The sequence below is a fragment of the Coenobita brevimanus genome, chromosome 61 (assembly GCF_032717465.1).
Source record: "Coenobita brevimanus isolate Jiangsu-jjx chromosome 61, ASM3271746v2, whole genome shotgun sequence".
In the NCBI taxonomy this organism is placed as follows: Eukaryota; Metazoa; Arthropoda; class Malacostraca; order Decapoda; family Coenobitidae; genus Coenobita; species Coenobita brevimanus.
In genome coordinates, this window is record NC_137014.1 from 27,123,022 (window position 1) to 27,148,953 (window position 25,932).

The 25,932-nt window shown below is 44.2% G+C and overlaps 1 protein-coding gene across 1 annotated transcript in view; it reads right to left on the bottom strand.

Moving 5' to 3' along the window:
- Positions 1-3,967: 3,967 nt before the first annotated feature.
- The window catches only part of LOC145403625 (nuclear receptor 2C2-associated protein), a 144,093-nt gene continuing 122,128 nt past the window's right edge, over positions 3,968-25,932 (bottom strand). The window contains exons 2-3 of the mRNA XM_080275299.1: positions 21,958-22,163; positions 3,968-4,195 (exon numbers count right to left, since the gene is read on the bottom strand). Of these exons, the coding sequence (XP_080131425.1) occupies positions 3,968-4,195; positions 21,958-22,158 (429 nt within the window). The 5' untranslated portion in view covers positions 22,159-22,163. The remainder of the gene's footprint in view (positions 4,196-21,957; positions 22,164-25,932) is intronic.

The following is a 25,932-nucleotide window of genomic DNA, read 5'->3' on the forward strand; positions in this document are numbered from 1 at the left end:
CTCTTTTTATGCCCTGTTCCTTTGTTAGTGCATTACATCCAGTCTAGTAAAAGGACCCCATTCCAGTGCTCGTGTTTTTACGACGAGAAGTCGCCTTAAAAACACAGCATTACATAGAATCCAATATTCATGTATAAGTGAAGAGTGACATATCTTAAGTGTAACTGTAACCATTTGTATTGAAGGCTAACTTTGTGTTCCTGTCCCAAAGCATATCCAATATCTGTCTGTTTATATTGTAACGGTGTAGGAATTAAGACAATAGATGTGTTAAGGTGTACTGCCTGGTTTTTATGTCCTGTCCCATTGTGGGTGCTTTACTTTCGGTCCGGAAAAAGGCAGGGTTACCAGATTGGCGGTTTTCCCGCTAAATTTGGCTTGTTTTTTCTCTACTCAGCGGGATAATTCGTATATGACGGTTTGGTGGGAAATTTGGCGGGTTTGTAAAAATGTGCTGAAAATGATGGAAAACTGTTTTCAGTGAAAAAATTGAAACCTCCAAACTGCCAACTGGCATCATTAAGACTAAAGTTGGCAACTGCAATAAGCTACTGTTTCCTCACCCACAGCTTACTTTCGTGTCCATAATCCGTGATCACGTTTGAATTATTCTGATCTGTGTGATTGTTGTGGAAGCTTCAACCCCGATGACCAGATGTTGGAGAAGTTCACATCTGTAGTCTGAATGTTCGCACTTGTATTCATGTACTGAACGCGCTTACTGCTCACGCTGAATATAATCGGTATGCCTGTTCGTTTCATATATTTGTACCAGTTATTAATTGGATTGGATGAGTACTGTTTGTTTGTCTGTTTGTTTGTTTTTGCAGTAAGGGAGGAACCAAAAGAATGAAAGCATGCAAAATTGTTTCTTCCAAGGAAAATAAAGAGAAAAAAGGAGATTCAAATTTAAGATTCGTCTGATTCAAGATACCTGAACACATTGCATTTAAAAGACTGGAGGTCATAAATAGAAGGAAGAACAGATAGAGGAAGAGAGTTCCAGAGTTGACTTACGGTGTACATGAATGACAGAATAACGGTTGATTCTTGCATCAGAGAGTTAGACAGTTTATTCCATTATTTGCTAGGAAATTGAGACTGATTTTGAATTTCGGTGTTATTAATACAAAAACTGGTTTTGTTAGCGATTTTTGGCGGTGTCTAGGGGTATTTGTCTGGAAAATTTGGAGGGATTTTGGCGGTTTTTGAGCCGAGTTTTGCGGGGAAACCTGACAACAATCTGGGAACCCTGGAAAGAGGACCCTGCTCAGTCGCTGGTGTTCTTAGGACGAGAGGTCAGACTAAAAACATCCAGCATAACACTCTTAACTGCTACTGCTTCGTCTTCCTCGCTGGCTTCTGGATAAGCGTGACTGGCTGCTTTTCATGTAATTAAGATCCATTGTCCTTTCTTTCATTGAGTTTGGCAGTCTTACTGAGGCAGTGTCTTATTTCACTGACGTCTTGCATTCAGCAGCCCTATTATCTATTCCAAAAATGAAGTGTCCATTTTTTAAACGTCCGGTTCCTTGGTGGAACAATGAATGCAGTTCCTCAACTTCGTCGCTACCATAGGGATCTTCAGCATTGGTGGCGTGTCAGTGGACACGTGCTTATATGAGGTGGGTTTTATAGGAGGTCAGGCAGTCATCTTAGAAGGGCTATGTTTCCTCCATCAATTCAAGGACTTCCTTCACTCAGGTGTGGAACTGGATATGGAAATTTCAGGAAAATTTGCTGTTCCTTCCCCTCCCGTTTTATCCGCAGCAGGTGGAACTATGGCTGATCCTTTTGCTGTTGTAGAGTTGCTTGTTGATAATTTTGTCAGTGTGTTACAGAAGAATACAGATTCGCTTTTGGCTTGCCACCTTCGGCACCTAGAGTTTCGTGGTCTCAGTTTTACCTCTTCTGGGAGAGTCTTATAATGTCCATTTCAATTTCTGAACTCCAGGTGGTTCTGTAGCAGCGCCATGATTCCTGTCCTGGCTGGGATGATATTCCTTATGCCTTTTTACGTCACCTGTCTGATGAGTCCCTTTCTTTTTTGCTGTCATTGTTTAATTAGATCTGGTGTACTGGTGAGTTTCCAGCTTATTGGGATGTTGCTGTAGTTATTCCCATCCCCAGACTGGGTAATAACCACCTACAGGTGACAAATTATCGGCCCATTTCTCTGACATCTTGTATGTGTAAGGTTGTGGAAAATATGGTCAGTGTTAGGTTTGTGAGTTTTTTGGAGAGGGGTGACTTCTTATTCCTTGTTCAGTATGGTTTCTGTATAATGTGATACCTCTGATGCCCTACTGTCATTGGAATCTTCTGTTTGTGAAGCTTTCTCCACTAGCCAACACCAGGTCACCATCTACTTTGATCTGAAAATGGCATACGACACTGCTTGGCGTCATGGCATTTTACATTCTCTTCATGAGTTTGGTCTTTATGGGCTCTTGCCTATTTTTATTCAGCAGTTCTTATCTAACCGGTTTTTAAGGAGAGTGCTTTCTAATGCCTGTGCTGTACTGTAGATAGAGTACCACAGGGGAATATCTCTCTTTGCTGTGGTCATCAACAGCGTAATCAGTGTATTGCCTGATGGTGTCCGTGGCTCGTTATGTGTAGATGACCTCTCAAAACATCATTGCATCTAGAATGTCTCTGACACAGAGCAGGTTGCAGCTGGCTCTTAATAGACTTTCTGAGCAGGCTGAGTCTCATGGCTTCTGTTTTTCTTTAACAAAGACAGTGGCTATGCATTTTTGTCATCTTTGGGGGGTTCACCCAGACCCTAACTAATATCTCTGTGGTCAAACATCCTGCTTGGATGAGACGCGGTTCATGGGTCTTTAGTTTGATAGACAACTAACTTGGGTTCCCCATATTCATTTTGTTAAAGCAGCTTATATTAAACCTTTGAGTCTTCCAAAGGTTTTGGTTCATACCTTTTGGGGTGCTGACTGTCAGACCCTCTTCCTCTTGCATATGTCCCTTACTCTTCATAAACCCGAACATTTTTGAGAGATCTACTCCTCTGCAACAGATGCCCATCTCTGGATGTTAGTTTCAGTGCACCATGCTGGTGTACTGCACGTCTGGCAACTGGGACATTCAGGTCATCCCCGATTTTGAGTTTGTTGGTGGATGCTGATGCCCTGGTTTTGAATTTATGCCACCAGTTGTTGATGATAAGGTGTTGGTATTGTCTTCACTGCCTTCCGGACTTAGTTCCTTGTGCCATTCTGTTTATGACACTCGTGCTAGTTTCCTGAAGCCCTTTGGTTGGTCAGTCATGTAAACCCTCTCTATTGAAGGACTGGCAGTTTGTCCCCATCAAATCCCATGGGTGGGTTTTTGACAACTCCCTCGTGTGACGTTTTGTAGGTCCGTTGTTCATAAAAAGAGCTCACTTCCCTCTCAGGTGTCCCTCTCCCTTTTCAGAACATGCCTTAGCTCATGAGGGCTCTGTCCATTTTCTATACTGACAGACCTAAGACTGATACTGGAGTAGGCGTTTGTGTCATCTTCCCTTCCCTCAGTTGGAGCAGTAGCCTTCCTGGTATTGCTTCAGTATATGTGGCGGAACTGACTGCAATTCTATATGTCCTACAAATCATTTTTAATCTCCCCCAAGCTATTTTGGGGATTTGTAGTGACCCCCGCAGTGCTTTCTCTGCATTGGAATTTTTAATTCATCCTATCTGCTGGTTTTATCAGATTTAGAGTGGCTTTTTCTCCTTGGCCGTCATGTAGACTTCTGTTGAGTTCTCGCACATAATGGTGTGGAGGGCAATGAGTGGGTGGAAACATTAGCTAGCGCTGCATTTTCTCAGCTGCCCCCTATCAATTACCTACTTTCGATATGACACCTTCCTTAACGTATGCGACTCGCACATGCTGACAGACAGTGCGATGGTGTTGTGCAAAATAGGTAAAGGCTGATGTGAGGAATAGTAAAAATCAAGTTTAATTATGATTTATTTCCCAGAACATCTAATTTGTACATAATGATTCTTCCAAAGAAGTCTGTGGATGTGTTGAATGTGAGCCGTAGCCTGGTGAGAGAGGTGGGGTGAGGGAAGCGGAAAGTTTGCTGGCTACCTACATCTTCCAACGACCACGCTGCTACCTTCTCCCACTCACACTTATCTTCATCCCACACCTCAACTAAAGAGTCTGGTGATCCACAGAACCCACCCTGTTCAGAAAAAACACAGCATGTTTAATAAACCAAATTCAGGATGCACCTACCACAAAAGACAATCATTCAATGTAACCTCAGCAAAAGATTTCTGGGAATGCCTGTTTCAAGTGGCCAGTTTTCTGTGGCCCACTAGATTCATGTCCAGGTAAGCTGGGGACTACTACTACTACTACTACTACTACTACTACTACTACTACTACTACTACTACCACCACCACCACTACTACTACTACTACTACTACCACTACTACTACTACCACTACTACTACTACCACTACTGCTACTACTGCTACTACCACTGCTACTACCACTGCTACTACTACTACTACTACTACTACTACCACTACTACTACCACTGCTACTACCACTGCTACTACTACTACTACTACTGCTACTACTACTACTACTACTACTACTACTACTACTACAGTACAGTCATCTGTCATCACATTACATACATCATTATCCATCACAGCAAATGGCTGAATTTAATAAAAGTCCCTGGAAAGCCCAAACTCTGAAGTCCGCACCATTCATTTCATCACCCAAACGCAATTTCCTGGCAGCTTTACTTGGAACTTGGAATTCTGGCTCGCAACAGATAACTTCATTTTATTCTTGTTACCTTATGAACAGAATCAGATAAATGCAAGCAGAATGTGTTTTAGACTTACATTGCACATGATTGCTTTTACTTCTTTTTTATGTATCAGTTCTGATACTCTGTATCCAAGCAATTGATGAGAGGACTGAAGCCACAACTGCTTCTTTTACGGGGTGCTGTTATTAATGAAATGAACAAACACATGTATTTTTCCATGATGAATTCATTCATTCTTCAATGCTTCAAAAGAAACATTGAATTTATACACTAGGTCAGCATGCAAGGATTTCCCTTGCATTAACATCATCACCCTTTTTCTTCAGAAAAAGTCACAGAGGGCCCATATTTATGAAGAAATTTCATCCCACTTGTCAATCTATCTATCTGTCTGTCTAATGCCAGATGCCTTAATCCCATACAGGGTGGCCACAAACAAATCACTTCCACGTCGCCCTGTTCCCCGCCATTTCACTGCCCCGCTCCCAGCCCACACACCCCCTCCCTCATATACCTCTCCACTCCATCCCTCCATCTCATCCTTGGCCTCCCCCTCCCTCCTTCCTCCTCCACCTCACTCACACTTTCCTCAACAGTCTCTCACTCTCCATCCTCTCCACATGGCCAAACCACCTCAACGTGTTTCTCCTAACGCTTTCTGTCACATCCACATCCACACCACAACGCTACTTCACATCCTCATTTGTCAGTCTGTCTCTCCATGTGACTCCACAGGCACCTCGCAAATAACTCGTTTCCACTGCTCTCACTCTTGACTTGTGTCCCTCCAACACGTTCCAAGCGTCACTTCCATACATTAGAGTTGGTATCACAATACTGTCATGTAGTAACTCTTTCAATTCCATGCTCACTTCCCTGTTTCTTATCACTGCTTTCAAGGAACCAGCAACCTTTCTTCCTTGTTGTACTCTTTCAAGCACTTCACCCTCCAAACTTCCATCCTTACTCATCACACTACCCAAATACTTAAACGTACTCTCATTTTCCATTTCCTCATCATCCAGCCTTACTGTACATTCACTGACTTCACTTCTCTCGAAGACCACAACTTTACTCTTCCCTACATTCACCTTTAGATTCCGTTTCTTACACACTCTCCCAAACTCATCCACCAAGCCTTGCAGCTCCCCTTCATCTTCACTTAACAACACAGTATCATCTGCAAACAACAGTACAGGGAGTTTCCAAACACTGCCCTCTCTCATGAGGGCCACTCCAACATCCACTGTCCTACCTTGTATCTCTTTTATAACCCCATCCATATACAGACTGAACAACCATGGAGACATGACACTTCCGTGTTTCAATCCAACCTTCAAATAGAAAAATTCACTCAGTTCAATATCCACACACACTGCAGCCTTGGCCTCCCTCATACATACTCTTCATTGCATTCAACAATTTTCCAGTCAATCAATCAATTGCCAGACAGCATAATCCCGTAAGGGGTGGCCATTGACTTTGAGTTACTTGTTTTACGGGGAGGGGCACTAACCCTCCACCAACCCGCTTGTTGACACGTAGGGAGCACGTATGGTTTGGTTATATGGTTACCACCCAGCATTGTAAATGGTTTCTTGGCTTACAGGAAACTATTTGGCTTGTCACTCAATGTAAAGCCACCCGTAAAGGAAAGAAAAGCAATAAGAAGAGACAGGGACAATTTTCCATCTATTCCATATATTCTTAATACTTTCCACAATCCTTGTCTATCAACCCTGTCATATGCTTTCTCCAAATCCATGAAGGCCACACATAAATTCTTTCCCTTCTATAGAAACTTTTCCACAAAAGATCTAAGAGTGAATATCTGATCTACACAACCTCTTCCCTTATTAAAACCTGCCTGTTCATCTCCAGCTAAATCCTCTGTTACTTCCCTAACTCTGTCAATAAGTATCCTGCTATATACTTTTCCTATTACACTAAGAAGACAAATGTCCCTATGATTACCACACACTTCTTTTTCCCCTTTTCCTTTGTACAGAGGAATAATTGTACCTGACTTCCAGTCCTCTGGGAGTCTGCCTTCCTCCCAGGCCAACCTGCACATTTTCCACATCCATTCTACTACTATCTCTTCCCCATGCTTCAGCATTTCACCACACACTTCATCAATTCCTGGGGCTTTCCCCATTTTGACTTTCTTCATTGCTTCTACAACTTCCATCCTACTGATTCCTTCCTCTCTTCTCACATCCCTTCTTCTCCTGGCCATTCCCCAGCCACTTATACTCGCATTACTTTCATTCTCTATGTTCAACAATTCATTAAAGCGTTCTCTCCATCTGCTCACTTTTTCTCCCTTCTCCACTAGTAATCTACAGTTTTTATCTTTCACTCCCCGACTAACCTCACTGCCACCCTGTCTAACTCTCTTTACCTCTTTCCAGAACATTTTCTTACAGTCCCTCCACTTTACACTCATATTCCTTCCAAATTCCTCATCCATCCTCCTCTTACTCTCTCTCACAAATCTTTTCACCTCTACCTTCTTTACATAGAACTCTCTCTTCCGTCTCTGAACTTCTTCCACACCCCTATTTCTCATCCACTCACTAAATGCTTTCTTCTTTGTGCCACAGCCTGTCTCATCTCTTCATTCCACCATGCTGTTCCTTGCACTCTTCACCCCACACACCACCTTACATGCTGCACAGATTTCTTTTGTAAATATCCTGCACACACCTTCCACATCCTTCTTCTGCTCCAATCCATATTTACCCAATCTCTCCTCCACTTCTTTCTTATAATCTGCCTTATTCTCATTCTCTTGTAACCTTTCCTTTCTCCTTGCGCCTACTTCTTCCTCCCGTCCTTCCCTTCTTCTAATTCTCCATTTTACTTGGACCATAATTTTGACCACCGTCAAGTGGTGGTTAGAAAGTCCACTCCCCCAACCTCTATATGCTTTACATCCATTACACACCTTGCATCCTTTCATCCATACACACATAATCAGTCATTGCCTTCCTTTCATTCAGTTCACCACCCACCCTTCTCATCACTCGCCACGTATACCTATGGATCATTTTGTGCCTGAAGAAGGTATTGGCTATCACCAACCCCCTCCTGGCACGAATGTCCACTAAAGCACTGCCATTCTCATCTATCTCAGCAGGCACACCCACTTACCAACTACTCCATCCACCTTCACATTCTCTACTTCACCATTCATATCCCCAGTCAAAAACACTCATTCCTTTCAAACTTTTCCATGCACACTTCTACATTTGTCCAGAACTCTCCTCTCACTCTGCTTGCACAATCTTGCTTTGGCGCATACATGCACACAATCGCCCACATTTTTATTCCAATTTTTAGTCGTACCCACACAATCCTTGAGCCAACTGATCCATACTCTTTTCTATTCTCCTTCCATTTATTACCCTCAAGAACTCACACTCCTTCTTTTGCCCTTTCATTCTTACCTACTCCTGCATATATACCCCATCCATACTCCCATTCTCTCACACTCTCACCTCCCCATTTAGTTTCAGTTAATCCACATACATCCACTTTTGCACCCTCAAGCACCTGGACAATCTCTCTCTCTTTCACCTCATTTGCACCCCTAACATTCCACGTCGCCATCCGTATGATGTCCATGGTCTGGTCCTTAATCGTCATCTTTTAGTCCGTCCTGCTCAGAGGTTTCTTGTGCCTCCACTAATGGACTGAGTGAGAAAGAGAATTATTGAATTATCCCTTATGTTACCTGAAGAGAGAGAGAGATTTCTGAGTTATCCCTTATATTAACTGGAGAGAGAGAGAGAGAATACTGAAATTCTTCCGTTGATTGCAGAAGGCTCAGATCTGCCTGCATGAACTTATGTAAACTGTTATGCAGCATACAGTAGTCTGGGCTCCAACTTCTCGGGTCCAGGTATGGTGTGGGCCTTGGGGTCTTTGTTCACGACTGGGTCAGAGTATGCAGAGAAGGAGGGGAAGTCCAAACACCAACTGGTCAAAGGCACATGTATATTAACAATAAACTAAGTCACAAAAAAATACACATGGTCTATGACCAAACCTAGTTAATACAGAATATTCAACAACAGAGAGAAATGTACCTTTCACAGAGTACCGGTATTTCCACATAGTGAATACAGAGCATTGACCAACACAAAGAAATATGTCTTCACTTACACAGAATTCTTCCCCACTACAATACACATGTAACATATATAATATGTCAGGTGTGTCCTGCACCCATATATACAACACTTCCTCTATAGTCTACTTCGGTATACACAGCACATGACAGGGACGGGAGTATACTCTTATTCCATAACACATTTGCGTGACATAGACGGAGCCTTATACCAACTATAACAAATGTGCGTGACATAGACGAGATATAGGCTGTCTTGTGTTACACCCACGTGACATGGGACGGAGGAATATACCACTTATTATCTATTCACATGACAGGGTCAGAAGGCACTATTGTGACATAGTATTCACACGTACACTGATCACAGAGAGTAAACCATTAGTGTATGCACTTGGCATGTACAGAATAAGACTTTGAGGGGGGGGGGGAGTTGGAGTATACAACAACACAGGGGCAGAGGCACAACACTGATACATAGAGGGAGTTCGCCGTGTATTGCACTGAGGGATAGTCACACTGGGAAAGTGGCTGGGGCCTCCCACCTTGTACCAACACGAGCAGTCAACGTGAGTTTCCCCTGGGATTGCAATTTACTTGTCCAAGCAAAAGGGGGGGGGCGGGAGGCAGGGGCAGCACTAGGGACACTAGAGAGGGTCTGCTTCACACAGGATCATACGTTAACACTATCAGGGGATGGAACAAAAGTCTTAGAGTCTTTCTACTCACGGGTACAGGCGGGGAGGGGCGCTAGGGTGCGCCAGGGGCCCACTATACTGGCAGTCGCAGGTGGCGGCCGGGCGTAGGAAGGGGGACCATCAGGGGTGTGATCTCAGTGTAGGTCGCTGTCAGGATCACCACGGGTCCTACAGGAGCTGAAGGGCGGAGTGGTGGATGGCCCTGTCTCTGTAGGGGCCATGGGTGAAGTGTGGCCCTCGAGGCTGGGGCCAAATAGGGCCAGGAGGTATGAAGCACTGTGCCTGCCCTTTGTCATTGTAGGAGTCCTGGGGGTGGACCTGGCTAGGCCGGGGCCAAGGGTCAGCTACGGGTTGGGTAGCGCCCTTATGGAGCTGCGTTCCTGTCCGGGAGAGGTGGCTGTCAGGGGTTGGCTGTGGCCACCTGTGTCAGGAGGGGCCTGGCGGCTGCGGCGGGCAGTAGGGGTGGTTCGCCTACGTCAGGGACTGCGGCCTCGCCTGGGGAAGGAGACCGTCGGGTTGTCTGCGACCGCTCACTCTGGGGGAGTTGAGCAGCGTCTGTCGGTGACGAGGGTGGAGCCGGAGTGACAGGATGCCTGGCCTCGGAGTTGTCTCGCCCTGGCTGGTCTCTGGCAGGGGGTACTGGCAGGGGATCCACCCTCCGGACAGGAGGAGTGGGGAGAGGGGCGCCTCGCTTCACCACAGGAGGAGCGGGCTGAGCAAGGGACGTCACCCTTAGTAGGAATCCCACAGGTCATGGAGGGGGAGGGACTGGTGCTCTGCTCCCTGGCTTGGCAGGCCTGACGGTCCCTGCTGGAACTCCGTGCTGGAGTGCGAGAGGGAGACCCGGTGGGCACTGCCTAGGTTCCTACTCAGGGTAGTAGCAGAAGGTGATCCGGAGGACACTCCCTCGGGTCACCACTTGTCCCAGGGACGACAGGAGGGGGAGGCCCAGTGGGTCTCCTGGCTGGAGCCACAGGTCCGATGGACTCAGTCCTCCTGCTGCTGGGGACAGGGCAGCCTGGGGGACAACCGGTGGTCTGTCCCACAAAAGTCCCTGGGCCCGCCTTCCTCCTGAGGAGATCCAGCAAAGGTCGTCTGAGAGACATGCCGACATGCTGGCTGCTGAAGGTGGGTGGCAGAGGGAGGAGAACCGGTGGTCAGCCCTCATGCAGTAGATTCGGAGGACACTACTGTGCCGCTGCTCCCCTGGGGTATTGCAGGACGTGAGGCTCAGGTGGAGTCCCCTCCTCTTGTGAAGGCCGATCCGGCGGACACGACGTCCGAGGGCCTCCTTGGGACTTGGCTGTTGCAAGTCCCGATTCTAGCGAGTGCTTCCTTCGTCAAAGTGTAGTGCACTCAGACTGCGTACTGCCTGGTGGTCTGGTTGTGGAGAAGAGGGGGATTGGGTCACGGGGTATATATGTCGTTCCCACTTGGAAGGCTCAGAAGGCAGAAAAGCCTCCACATCATCTCCTTGTGGGGTGGGGGTCACCTCCCTGCACCCTCCCCCTGGGGTGGTGGTGTCTGGCTCACTCCGTTGAGCAGGTATTTCACGGTGTATTAACGGTGCCTTCCATGCAAGCCAACAGTCATATGTTTTAGCCAAGGTGGCCACCCAGTGTTTACATTTACTGCGATCGCATCTCTTTCATTTCATTTCATGCATGCACGGCCACTAAAACACCAATTCCATTACCAAGTAAGTGGAGTTACATTTTTTTTGCATGAAATACCAAAACTTGTTACCAGGAAATCATGTCTGGCAAGGGTGTTATCCGTAGTGGGAAGTGTTGTGCTACGGAGGGTGCCGTGGGCAATCCTAAAACGGTAATTTTCTTTAGTTTTAGGTTACTTGGTCCTTGGCCGTCTTCTCAGTCACCACAACCTATTTGAGGCATTACAACACACAGTGGCCTCCTTCAAAGCCTCAGCAAGGCAAGAGGATTTCACTCTTGGGAGGCGTTCACAAGACTGTGGTAAATAACTCCTAGGAACGCCTCACAGTAGGGAAATGTTTTGGAGCTTGGGAATGGATTCCTGTGAACGGGGAAGGCCATTATGATAAATACGGCCCCTGGTCCAGCTAGTTCACCACTACCTGGTCCAGCTAGCTAACCAGCAGCATCAGGTCCTGCTAGCTAACCAGCAGCACCAGGTCCTGCTAGCTTACCAGCACCAGGTCCAGCTAACACATCACCACCAGGTCCTGCTAACTCACCAGCAGCACTAGGTCAAGCTAGCTCACCAGCAGCACTAGGTCAAGCTAGCTCACCAGCAGCACCAGGTCCACATACTGTAGCTCACCAGCAGCACCAGCACCAGCTTCGCCAGCAATATCTCATCAGCACCACCGGAAGCCATCATCACTACAGCAGCTGACAACCCCCTATACACTACACCTGCTGTAATTTTACAATAAACTCAATAAACTGCTGTTAGGTTTGATGAGTTTCCTTTCTCCCATCTCTGAGTGTGTTTGCACCGTGGTCTCTGTGTCACTGTGGTAAAAGGAATAAGACAATCAGTAAACAGGGTACTACAATCCCCACTGAACCCATGTTATGCCAGCCTCAGTGTACGTTATATTGTTGTGATGAGTTTTCACTTGACGTAATCATCACATACTGAGGTGTGACTGTGCTGTTTAACAATAAATGTCTACTCCAGCAACCTTAGTTGATAGAATTTGATGAAATTCTCTTCCCCCACCCACACTTAGACACAGATATACAGTTGCCCAAGATTCCACCTTTAACCTATAAGTTGCAACATACCTCAATAAAATATGTGCTTCTGACTGTGGCATACCTTAACAAAGGCCAATTAAAACTGAAACACCCTCTTTTTTTTTTTTTCTTTTTTTTTTTCTTTTTTTTATGGTGCTTTGTATGTCAAAACAAAGGTTGATATTGTCCGGGAATTGTTTATATCCCTATTTTATCATGCTGTCTTCCATTACATCCCCTTATAACTGATCCATGATTTTTTTTTCATGCTGGAACCGTAATGGCAGAGTTATGGCATACGTCATTTCAAAAATTTATACACATATATTTTATCACATGCTTCATGAGCAAGTACTGTATTATAAAAAAAAAAAAAAATTCAACCTGAAAACTATTGAAGATTAATGTGTTCTTACCTTACCTAATTGTTCTTACCTAATTGTATCTTTACAGGAATGAGTCAAGCTCGTACTGTCCCGTGTCTTAAACCATATTTATCGTACATATCCTTAAATTTGTGAATTGTTTTGGCACGCACTATTTCATTTGGTAGTGCATTCCATTGATCAATTGCTCTGTTTGGGAAACTGAATTTCCTTACGTCTTTATCACCTCTCCTCTTATGCAGTTTTTTGCAGTGTCCTCTTGCTGATGCTTCTCCATATGTTAAGTAATCATTTATGTCTATTTTCTCCTTCCCTGGTATGCACTTATATAGCATTATCATGTCACCTCTTTTCCTTCTTTCCTGTAGTGTTGGTAGATTCAGTTTATTTAGTCTTTCTTCGTAGCTTAGGTCCCTTAAGCTTGGTATCCATCTTGTAGCGGCCCTTTGAACTTTTTCAATCTTGTCTGTGTTTTTTGAGATGAGGACTCCAGACTACTGATGCATATTCCAGGGTTGGTCTAATGAATGATGTTATTATCCTTCTTAGCATGTCTTCATTTATGTATGTGAATCCTATTCTCACATTTGCAAGCAGTGTATACATGTTCCGTACCTTATCGCTGATGTGGTCAGCCGGAGATAGTCTGTTATTGATAATCACACCTAGGTCTTTCTCTCTTCCTGATGTGTATAGGGTTTTATTTCCTAACTTATAATCCCAATCAGGTCTTTTTCCACTTTTACCAAACTTGATTACATGACACTTGTCCACATTGAATTCCATTTGCCATGTATTACTCCATTCATTAAGTTTATTTAATTCTTCTTGTAGCTCTTTACAAGAGTCTGTGCTAGTAATTCTCCTTTGTATTTTTGCATCATCCGCAAACATATTCAGATAGCTCTTATTTCCAGTGTTACTGTTTATATCATTTATATACACTAAAAACATGATTGGTGCCAGCACTGAACCCTATGGTACTCCACTAGTCACTTCTTTCCATGATGAGTAGTTTCCTCTTAGTACTGTTCTCATTTCTCTTTTTATGAGAAAATCTTGCATCCAACAAAACAGTTTGCCTCGAATTCCTCCTTGATGGTACAGTTTCCATAAAAGTCTTTGGTGTGGTACTGTGTCAAAATCTTTCTTGAAATCTAAATACTGTAGATACTGTCCACCCATCCTTCTCTTTCATGTATTGTGTTTGTTACTCTGTCATAGTAGACCAACAGATTAGTAACACATGATTTTCCTTTTCTGAAACCAAACTGTCTTTCTGTTATCATACTGTGCTCTTCTAGATGATTTACCCAAGCTTTTCTTATAAGCTTTTCTAATACCTTGTTTACAACACTGGTCAGTGATACTGGTCGGTAGTTGAGTGGATTTTGTCTATTTCCTTTCTTGAATAAGGGGACAATATTTTTCCAAATATCAGATAGTTTACCTTGACTCAAGGATTTCTTGAAAATTAAAAATAATGGTTTACTTAACTCCTTTGTGTGTGTGTGTGTGTGTGTGTGTGTGTGTGTGTGTGTGTGTGTGTGTGTGTGTGTGTGTGTGTGTGGACAAGGTTCAAGTAGTTACTATCCTTAGGCTGCACTTTACAGACTCAAAATCTAGTTAGATGCAGTGTTACCATTTAATATATATTTATGTGAAAGCTATAATGCTGGCTGCAGAAGTGATTATTTTTTATTAATATGTGTACACTGCCAGAGTAAGGATTTAATGTGACCTGTTCTAATATTTAGCCACAGTCTTATGAGAGGAACCTTCAACAATTGTACAGGGTATTTAAAAATCCAAGCCAACAAACAGTTTACTTAGTACTATAATAACAGTGATACAGTACATTTATTTCCAGCACCAGTAAATATTATTAGTCATAATTCCTTATGGCTTTGTATGATCATGAAATACTTTCTAACATCATTAACATCATTATTCTGACCCAAATACTAACCTAAATGATGAAGTAGAATCCAGAAACAAAGAAAATTCATAGAAGTAGGAAAATTGTCAAAACAATATCTGTAAAATGTCTTACATTCAGACATCATTCAGACCTTCAGAATCCTTTCTCCACCTTACAGGTCAAAAATACGCACATTTTATTTTCTTCACCTTCTGGTACACTATATGAGTAAAGGGCTACATAGGCAATACTTGTTTCTGACTTCAAAACAAATTCATAATGAATCATGAGCAACTTTTAAGTTTAAAAAATAGTATTAACTCACCAACAATTTAATGATGAAACAACTTTAATTGAAACATCTTACAGGAGTAGACTGCAGCACCAGTCGAGCACGGTAGTACTCCAAAGGTAGATGGAAAGCTGATGACAGGGATAGCTGGAGCTTCCGTTTCATCAGCCCTCGGGACTAGTTCCTAACCATCCCCCTTTGCTGAACTTTTTCAGTGTCTCAGTAACACAGAGAGTAGGCCAGCATGCTCTCCAATACAAGTTTCTCTAACTAGCAACACCAAACTACATGCACAGTACACACTACACTTCCTTTTCCAAAATTCAAAAACAACATGGCTTCAGAACACAAAGCCTCAGAGTCCCTGGGGGAGGGGGGACCATAAATGCCTCCACCTTCCACCCCTCTCCCGGTGACAACTCGAGCTGCATGCATCCACTGTCTGATTTACTTCCTCTTCATTTCTGCAACATTCACGGTCTTTCCTCTAACTTTCGCTCTGTTGAGCACCACCTCCCCTCCTCTAAACCTCACCTTCTTTTTCTAACTGAGACCTAGTTGTCTGAGGCAACTGACAACAAACACTTTTCTGTATCCTCCTACTTTCTCTATACTCATTTCAAAGCCACAGGTGGCTGTTGTGTATATATACGTAACGACTTATCTTGTTCTCGTGTTCCTGAACTCGATTCTTCTGAATTCTCTACACTCTGGCTTCGGCTTTCCTGTCATTCTCTGACTAAATATTTCTGTGCTATTTACTTATTCCCTAATTCTACTGACTATCAAAAATTCTTGACTATCTTACTTCTATGATGGAACACATTCTATCCATTTCTCCTTTCTCTGAAATCTCCATTTCAGGAGATTTCAGTGTTCACCACCATCTTTGGCCCTCCTATCCTTTCACTGATCCACCTGATGAACAAGCCTACATCTTTCTATCCTTAATGACCTAGAGCACCTTGTGCAGCACCCTACCTGTATCCCTGACTGCCTTGGAGAGAGCCCCAACATACTTGACCTCTTCCATACAACTAATCCTTCTGCTTACACTGTTAATCTTTTCTCTCCATTGGGCTCCTCCAATCACAACCTTATTACCTTAACCTGTCCTATCACTCTGGTACGGCCTGTGGACCCTCCAAAGAAACGTCGTCTGTGGCACTTTGGAGCTGCGGACTGGGAGGCCCTCAGGCAGTACTTCTTTGATTTTCCCTGGAATGATTATTGCTTCCACAGATGGGAGCCATCTGAGTGTCCCTTGCGCATTACGGAGGTTATTCTCTCGGGCTTGGAAGCATACATTCCCTTCTCATATACTCTGACTAATGCAAAAGAAAGCCTTGGTTTATTCTCATATACTCTGACTAATGCAAGAAAGCCTTGGTTTAATCACTCTTGTTCTAATGCTGTCTGCAATGAGGAGAGGGCCTATAAGGGCCTATAAAAGGTACCAGAGCCAACCCACCCCTGAATCACATCTTTTTTATGTTTCTGCCCGGAATCATGCTAAGTCTGTTCTTCGCTCTGCTAAAAATAATTTCATTCGTGCTAAATGCTCACAACTTTCCAACTCGAATTCTTCCTGCTCCTTCTGGCACCGTGCCAAAAACCATTCTAACAACTTTACCATATCATCCTTCCCTCCTCTTTTCTACTCTGATGGTTCTGTAGCTATTTCTTATACTGACAAAGCAATCTCTTCGGTTAGACTTTCTCCTCCAATTCCACCTTAGATGATTCTGGTGCTGTTCCTCCATCACTTCCCCCCTCTGACTTCCTCATGGCTGACATTTAAATTTCTTCAGCTGATGTATTTTCTGCCATCACTGGCCTCAATACTAGCAAGGCATATGGGCCTGATGGAGTCCCTCCTGTTGTTCTCAAGAACTGTGCTTCTGTGCTTACACCCTGTCTACGTAAACTCTTTCACCTTTGTCTATCAACTTGTACCTTTCTTCCTTGCTGGAAGTTTGCTCTCATTCAGGCAGTCCCAAAGAAGGGTGACCATTCCCAACCCTCTAGCTATTATCCAATTGCTTTAACATCGTGTCTCAAAAGTTTTTGAGTCAATTCATAATGGAAAAATTTTAAAGCATCTTTCCTATCACCACCTTCTTTCTGATCATCATTATGGGTTCCATCAGGGATGCTCCACTGGTGATCTTCTCACATGCCTTTCAGACTCCTGGTCATCCTCCTTTTGGGACTTTGGCGAAAGCTTTGCCATTGCACTTGACATCTCAAAGGCTTTCAATCGAGTCTGGTGTAAATCTTTAATTTCCAGACTGCCCTCTTACGGTTTCTATCCTTCTATCTGTGGCTTCTTCTCTAGCTTCCTTTCTGGTCATTCTATAGCCACTGTTGTAGACGGCCATCATTCTTCTCCTAGATCTATCAGCAGTGGTGTTCCTCAGGGCACTATTCTATCACCAACTTTTTTCCTTTTATTCATCAATGACCTTATTAACCCTATCCACTCGTATGCTGATGACTCCACCCTTCTCGTTTCCAGTCAGTTCCTGCAACGTCCATCGCAGCAGTTACCTCAACAAACAAGGATGAGGCTATGGCACACCTAATGTCTGACTTGGCTCGTATCTCTGACTGGGGTAAAAATAACCTTGTTGTTTTTAATGCATCAGACTCAGTTCTTACACCTATCAACCCAACATAATCATCCACAGGTGTACCCACTGACATTTAATGATATTCAGCTTAATCCTGCATCATCCTTGAACATGCTTGGAGTTTCATTCACATGGGACTTATCTTGGAAAGATCATATTACAGTGGTTCCTCGTTTTTCGCTGCTTGGATGTTCTGCCAAAACTGCGCAAAATGCGAAACATTGAAGAGTGAAGTTAAGAATCAGTGAGAAAAATATAGGAGCGTTCTGGTGGGACACGTACCTACCCTGTCAGAAAGCACCATAACACCAACAGAAAGTATTATAACACGAAACAAGCCCTACCCAAAATTAAATGAAGAGTGTTTACTAGTGCTAAAACATCATAACACAATAAATATGTACCTGAAAAGACATTAAATCTCTTATAAAGAGCTGCAACACCAAAAATCCTTACCAGAAATAAAGTGAAGACTGGCTTGAGTTGCAAGTGAAGGTATGTTTACTGTTGAGGGTGGATAGGCTTGTTCCCATGCTGAGCAATTGTCAAGAGATCATTGCTCTTCAAATACATAATGATCTTGTCCCTTAGCATCTTCTCGAATATCTTTTATCATGTGGGAAGTGAGGGCCACAGTTCCTTGCTTGACTCCCGATGTCACTAACCAAGAAAAAACTGCCACTTTTCACCAGGTTATTTAATTTTCGACATCAAAGCCTGTCAACTAAACCAAGGTAATTTTATGTCCCCTCTTTGTCACTAAAAGGAAGGGAGAAATTATAACAACATTATTTTACTCACTGCTACAAGGAAGAGAGGCTGTAATAATAGTCAAATAAAATAAAAAATTGGTGGGCTGAGTCTGCCATCTCGGTCGTGGGACGGTTATTATTCTTTCCTTCCTTAAATATCGATAAGCTTTATTTTACATCCATTTCATATATTTGTCCATCAAAACAAACATAAATAGTGTTATGAGAAACATGTAATGCTTCTTCGTTAAGAAATAATATCATGACGAGGCTGAAGATCGTGCATACGGTACATCATGATCGTAAACAATAACAAACGGATGTGTGTCTGGTGACAAATGAATTCCTCTAGCGACTGAGACCCAACCTGCAGGATTGCCTCCTTAACCCTTTAATCGTGGGTGTCATCCCAGAATGACATTGCAAAAACTGGACCAAACCACGGGTGTCATTCTCGAATGTTTGTGAATATTTTGAATACCGCGCGTTTTTTCCGTGCGCCAATTGTTTCAAGGGAGAGTAGCTATTAAGTTCCTTCACTCCAGCCGACCCCCACATACTGGCATTCTGTATAAACTCTCCCACCTTGGGGTCTCTGGTTCAGTGTTGGCTGGTTTGCCAACTATCTTTGAGGCAGGAGTTATGTTGTATCTGTTGGTGGGACCATTTCCTCTCCACGTCCCATCCGTAGGGGGGTGCCCCAAGGCTCGGTCCTCAAACCCTTGCTTTTCAACATTTTGATGTCAGACCTGCCCAACCCTCCGAACGTCTCCACACTGGTTTATGCAGACGACGTGACTATCATTAGCAGGGACACCACCATGGACGTTGCACAAAGGAGACTTCAGGCGGCCGTCTCAACTCTAGAGGATTGGGTTCACCATTGGGATCTGGAGATCGGTGTGTCAAAGTGTACCATGATGGCCTCGACCTTGCGTCGCATGCCATCTCAGCCGGTGGTCAGGATAGGCACTGAATCTCATCCTGTAGTCCGTACTCACACCTTCTAGGGACTTCATCTAGATGGGCCAATCCTTACGTGGCCATCCAACACTCCTCCCACCACCACCCTCTGCCAGTGCTCTTCGAGGAGGCGGGTGTCACTTTGTCACATCCTGCTTGGCCTGTGAGGTCTCGCCAGCCACTCTTGACCAGGGCTTTCTGGGCATACAGGTCCCTTTCGCTGCCACCACCATACCGTCAGCCTCTCCCCTCAGTACCCCCAACACCACCGTGGAGGGACCTCTCACTTCTTGTATCATTCTGCCTGACAGAGACTTTTGACAAATCTCATGATGGACATCTTGCACCAACATTGTACAGGGAGCTGTCGGACACGGTCTATGCAGGATACTTTGAAGTGTTTACTGACGGTTCACACACCATAACACCCGCAGCATCCGCCGCAGCAATATACCTAGTGGATCTTTCACTCTGTCAAACATGGTGCTTGGACGCATTTCATGACAGTGTCACATCGGAACTTTTTGCCATCTTCAAGGCCTTGGCCATCATCAGGGCACATCTCCAACCCCAGAAGGTGGTCATTTATACAGACTGTCTGGCAGCATTGCACCTTATTGTGTCCCCCAAGGCACAGTCAGCAAGACATCTCCTCTATGAGATCCAGACCTTGCTCAGTCAACTTCTCCAGGAGAATTGGGTACTTCACCTACAGTGGATCAGGGGCAATGAGATTGTTCACAGGGCTGCAAGGCTGGCTTTGACCTCAGCAGCAGTGGAGACTCTTCAACTTCAAGAGGCAACCTGTAGCAGGCTTCTGACGGTTGCTAGTGGAAAGGCCTGGGACTCGGACTTGGCAGCAGATCTTCCCTCCTCCAGCTTAGGGGCTTACCACATGGACTCCTCTTGTCACACTTGGGCCTGATCAACTGCTTGTGCCTTGGATGTGGCACTCACTAGACTGCGCATTGGACACATTGGTCTGGCGTCCCATCTCCACCGCCTGCGCCTGGCGCCAGACCCTTACTGCCAGTGGTGCAGAGATCAAGAGGAAACAATAGCCCACTTTCTGTTGCACTGTCCAAGATTTCACTCCATGCGCACTGAATTGAGGGATTGTCTGTCTTTCTTAGGTGTACGAGACTTCACTCTGCCAGTACTCCTTGGAGGTGTGGGTCTGAACAATCTCCTAAGGTATCAAGTCATTCGCCTGGTGTGTCTTCTTACGGAAGTCCAGGCAACTGCATCGCATCAAGCTAAGACATCTGCTCCATAAGGCACAGGAAGGGCTCCTCCGACTCCCTCGGAAATAAAAGCCCTAACTCAACACCAAGAACCAAGAACCAGATGTGTGTCTAATGCCCCACCTGACCTGCTGTGTATTCACGACACTGCTGAAGATCGTACATTACTATCATAAACAGTAACAAACTCACATGTGTCTACTGCCCTGCTGGACCTGCTGTATAAAGATCATGGAAAACTGTTACATAGAAAAATGGACAGAGCCTAGACTGAGCGCCGGTATGCATCGTCTGCTTTGTTTGGGCTGCCGGCTGGGACCAGCGAAATGCAGGGAAATCCGCAAAATTGTGAGACAACTTGGAAACTTTTTTCTTGTGCGAAAAACGAGGCGTCGAAGTAAAATGTATCAAAATAAGAGGAATCACTGTACATCTCTTGTAAAATCTGCTTCCAAGAGATTAGGTGTGCTAAGCTGACTCCGTCTCTTCTTTACCCCTGCACAATTATTGACTCTATACACGGGTTTTATCCACCCCTGTTTAGAGTACAACTCTCATGTGTGCAGAGGCTCTCAATAGGGTGGAGTCAAAGGCTTTTCGTCTCATTAACTCTCCTCCTCTTACTGGCTCCCTTCAACCTGTCTATTCACTGCACTGTTGCATCTTTATCTCTTTTCTATCCCTACTTCAGTGGTCACTGCTCCTTTGAACTGTCTGCTTGCATCCCTCCACCTCTACGATGGGCATGTAACACCCATCTAGCAGCAAACTCTCATCCCTTTTCTGTCCAACTCTCTAATGCAAGAGTTAACTGTTCTCCCAGTCCTTCATTTATGCAACAGGTCAACTCTGGAACTGTCTCACTCTGTCTGTATTTCCTGCTAGCTATGATCTCCAGTCTTTCAAACGCAGTGCGTCCAGGCATCTCAAAATGATCGGAACTTGAATTTGGATCTCTCCTGTATTTTGTTTTTCTCTTGGAAGGAACAGTTATTGCAGGCTCTTGGCCTTTGGTTCCTTCTTCCTAGCATAAAAAGAAAAAAAAGTGAGAAGTGACTGTGCATTAATATGGGCACCATTGCATATTTGCTCTAAGCTGACAAAGATCCACAATGCCTTTCGGCTCAATTTATGACTAGTAACCAGATAATTCATTCCTACCTCATTATTGAGGCTCCCTGAATTTTATGCAACTCTGACTTAATATTCACATTATGGAGGTGGCCCAGTTTCATCAGGTGAAAACAAACTGATGAAGGAGATTCATTCCATCCTCGTAATTAAAGCTCATTTAATTTGATGCAACTACAACTTATTATTAAAGCAGTGGGAGTGTCAGTTCCATTAAGTGAAAAGAAATTACAGTATAACACACCTTCATGCTGACAATAATAGCAGGCCTGACCTGGAACTGTGCAGTGATGGCAGTGACAACGACAGACTGCGGCCACCTGAGGGCGACCCACTGTGGCGTACCCTGGTCGCTGTTCCAGCAGGTCTCGGGGCGGCCATCAAACAGGTGCTGCTTCCCCAGTTCACGAGTGTTCCGCCCCAACACAGAGCTCACTCGACTTTCACATTCACTCACCAGGGACACATCTGTCATGTTGGCTAAAGAAGGCAGCTTTTCAGATGAATTAAAAACAACAGCAACAATAACAAATCCCACATTACCCCATGTGAAGCAAAACTGTTGTCATGTTGGTCCATGAAAAAGGCCTTTCAGATCAGGGAAAATGAAAAATAACTGCCAGTATCGTATTACCCTGAATGTTCCACCACAACATCAAGCTTACTCAGCTTTCTCACTCTGCCATCAATGAAACTTCTGTCATGCTGGCTAAAGAAGGCCTTTCAGGAAATGCAGGGATGAAGAAAGAAGTAAAAGCTAATCTCACATTACCAAACTTGAGGTGTAGAAATCAGACTCGGAAAGAAAAGGGGGGGGGGGCTGGTCCCATATTCTCTATGGTGCTAGTCCCAAATTCTCTTGTATAGCAATTTACTCTGCTCATTACACTTTGGCATGCAGTGGAGATGGAGCCCTCTCATGGTACAGCTGTTGCCCTGGGTGGAGAGAAGCAGATGAGACTCCTGCCTAGGAACAGACCCTTCTCATCCTGCGTTGGGGCGGAGCCTGGTAGAGCCTGGCAGGGCACCGTCTCCCATGTGTGTGCAGCTGTTTCCTATGCTGTTTTTTATGTTAAGGATGATGACTCTACGGTGACTGTTTGTCACATTAGCTGGAGACATTGGGAACAATCCTGGGTCCCAGACACAATGCAATGCCCACAAAAAAATGTTTACATATTTGGCACCAAAAACAGTGTACATGGTGTCCCGCGTAAAGCTTCTACTTGTGTTGTCTGGCAGCAACGAGTGGATGGAACTTGTTTTGATGTGTGTGCCAAGGCTTTGCCTCTGGCCACCAGCAAACAACTCAGCTTATGCCAGTGAACTGTGGGCTGTGATACAGAGAGGATGTAATGCATGTCTTTCCTCCAGCCAGCATTTTTCACTCGTGCACCCAGTTTGAGAGCTTGTAACTCCACTTGAACACTAAAGAATGGGTCAAAACAGGCTGACAGTACAGAAGACCCATTGTTTAACCCAATTAGAACAGGGGATGCTGTGATATGTGTAGCCACAGATGTGGCTACACATATTACAGCCTGAAACACACAACAGCAGCACTACCACCTGGCAAAATACTGCACAGGAAACATGGCTCTGGTGCACCACAGAAAACTTTGCCAAGGACAGAGAAGATTCTCAAACATGAAGTGTAGTCTGAACCTGCTTTAACAGCTTCTACACTGAAAAGGAGGTGCCCAGACCTCCTCAAGGACATGTCAGTCAAGACCATACAGCATTGTCACCAGAAGGACCTCAGTTTACCGACTCAGCATGATGCTAGGAAACCATTACTCACCGAGGCTATGAGGAAAAAAAGAATTAATTTCTGCAAGAAATATTAGCACTGGACATCAGAGGACTGAAAGAAAGTGATGTTCAGCGACAAAAGGACCTTCAGGCTCGTGAGGGGAACTTTGGAGTTGTGCGTCAGCCCAGTGCTGCTTTGCACTACGACCCAAAATACAGTGAAAACAGTGAAACATTTGGACAGTGTGATGGTTTTGGGTGATTTTAGTGGAAATAAGGGCAGGGGAAGTCTATACTTTCTTCCAAAGAATGTGACAATGAAGGGAGGCAATTACATCGATGTGTTAGGGGAACATTTGCTGTTAATTTGGGAAATCCATGAGTGTTATTATTGTATGCTCGATGGCGTCCCTTGCCACAAGTCAAAAGAAGTGCAAAAGTTCCTTAGTGACAATGGCATAGATGTGTTAGAGTGGCCTGGTAACTCCAATCCCCTATCGAAAAGGTTTGGAACGTCATGAAAAACAAAGTGCAAGAGGCCAGACCCAGCAACAGCAACGACCTGCAGGAGCACTGAAGAAACTGTGGGTTAACATGGATGTCTCCTACTTTGTCAGTCTTGCTGAATCAACGCCTAAATGACTGCAGAAGGTATTGAAACAGAAAGGGAACATGACCAAATGCTAAATTTAAGGAAATACCTACAGTAAAAGTCAAATAAGTCACGTTTGCCTGTCTTATTCTCTTCCAAATATCAATGTAAACATTTTTTTTTTTTTTTGCATGCACTATATATATATATGCCCTTTTAGCATCCTACACATCACAAGAGCAAGACATACTCATGGATCTGTTAAATGCAATTCATGCTGAGAATGGATCTACACCACCTCCACCACAGTCAGTGCCACAGCACATGAATATGTGTGACTGGTACAATATATCTACAAACACTCCATCTGTCACACTGAACACAACTTCCCCAGCCTCCCCCTCCAACAACTCCCCCCTGCTTATATTACCACAGACATCACAACTGTTTCCCAGCGCACAAGTACTACACCTGCAATACAGACACGTACTTGATGCATACCACCTCAACAACACACACATAATACAGCTAAATGTTGGTGGCCTCTGGGGAAAAAAAAAAAAAAATCTCCATGACCAAGCCAAATACCTGTACATAGCACTCCTACATCTGGCCCTGTGCTTGTAGAGTTCTTTGTTTTCTTCATAATGTTCGATGTCTGTTCTGGAATGAGGAGGGCTCCATTTTGATTGAGTGGCAAGTATTACTTATGTTAGAGGGTTGTTTTCAGACATGGAGTGTGTTGGTGTTAAGTGACATATATTATGTGTAATTGTTTGTGAATATGTTTGCATGTTCTTTGTCTGAAGGGATATGTTGGGTGTTGAAGGTGATGGCAGCATGGGTCTTGGAAGAGCTCGTGTGTGATTCAGTGACAGTTAAGGATTTTGTAAAGCCGAAAAGGGTTTGTGGAGGAACTGATTGTTCTTACACAGGCCTTCCCAGTTTTCTATTTTCTTTGTAGTAATTTTGTTGTTGCTCTTACTGTTTAGTTTTTGGAGCAGTCTTGTGTGTTTGGGAGAGGTTGTTTGTGCTTAAGTCTGCTGCATTGTCTTATGAGGCAGGCAATCATGGATATGAAGTTTCAGTTGTAGTGTCTTCTGTTGCCTCATGGAATGTAGTGTTTGTCTGCAGTGAGTACAATGTTGTTGAACTTTGCAGTGTTCCTGTTAAAGAGTGTGATGGTATGTTGCTGAATGTGCTGAAGTGCTGTTTAGTATGCTGAATTGTTGTTCCGTTTCTTCAGTAGATTTATCCAGACATTCCTTTCCACTCAATCACAATGGAATCCCCTTCACTCCAGAACAGATATGTAACATTATCAAGAAAACAAAGAACTCTACAAGCACAGGGTAAGATGGCATCAGCAACCTACACCTAAAACATTTTGGACCACAGGGCATCCAGGCCCTCACAAACATCAGCAACTACGGTACTCGCAATCTTACTGTAGCATTCCCAGTATTTGTAAATATGGAACAGTCATCATTATACTTAAACCAAGCACAGATCCAACACTCAGTACTTTGTACAGACCCATACCACTACTGTATTTACCACATCATCTAGAATAGCTCAGTGTCTCATTTTCAACAAAGCCGTCATGTCCTCTTGCTCCGTCACAATACAGTACAAACTTGAGCATGACACTCTACAAACACCTTACTAATTTCACACAACAAGTATGTGATAGGATAATAGTAGTGAAAATTTTGTTTGGTGGGAAAATGGTTGCTTTTATATCGGTGTATGCTCCACAAGCAGGCATGGATGAGGTAGTGAGGGATAGATTTGGGGATGACTTAATATGTGTAGTAAGTGGTACGGGAGATGATGAGGTTGTAGTTTTGGGAGGGGACTTAAATGGTCATGTAGGTGAAGCAGCTCATGGATAAGAAGGAGTAC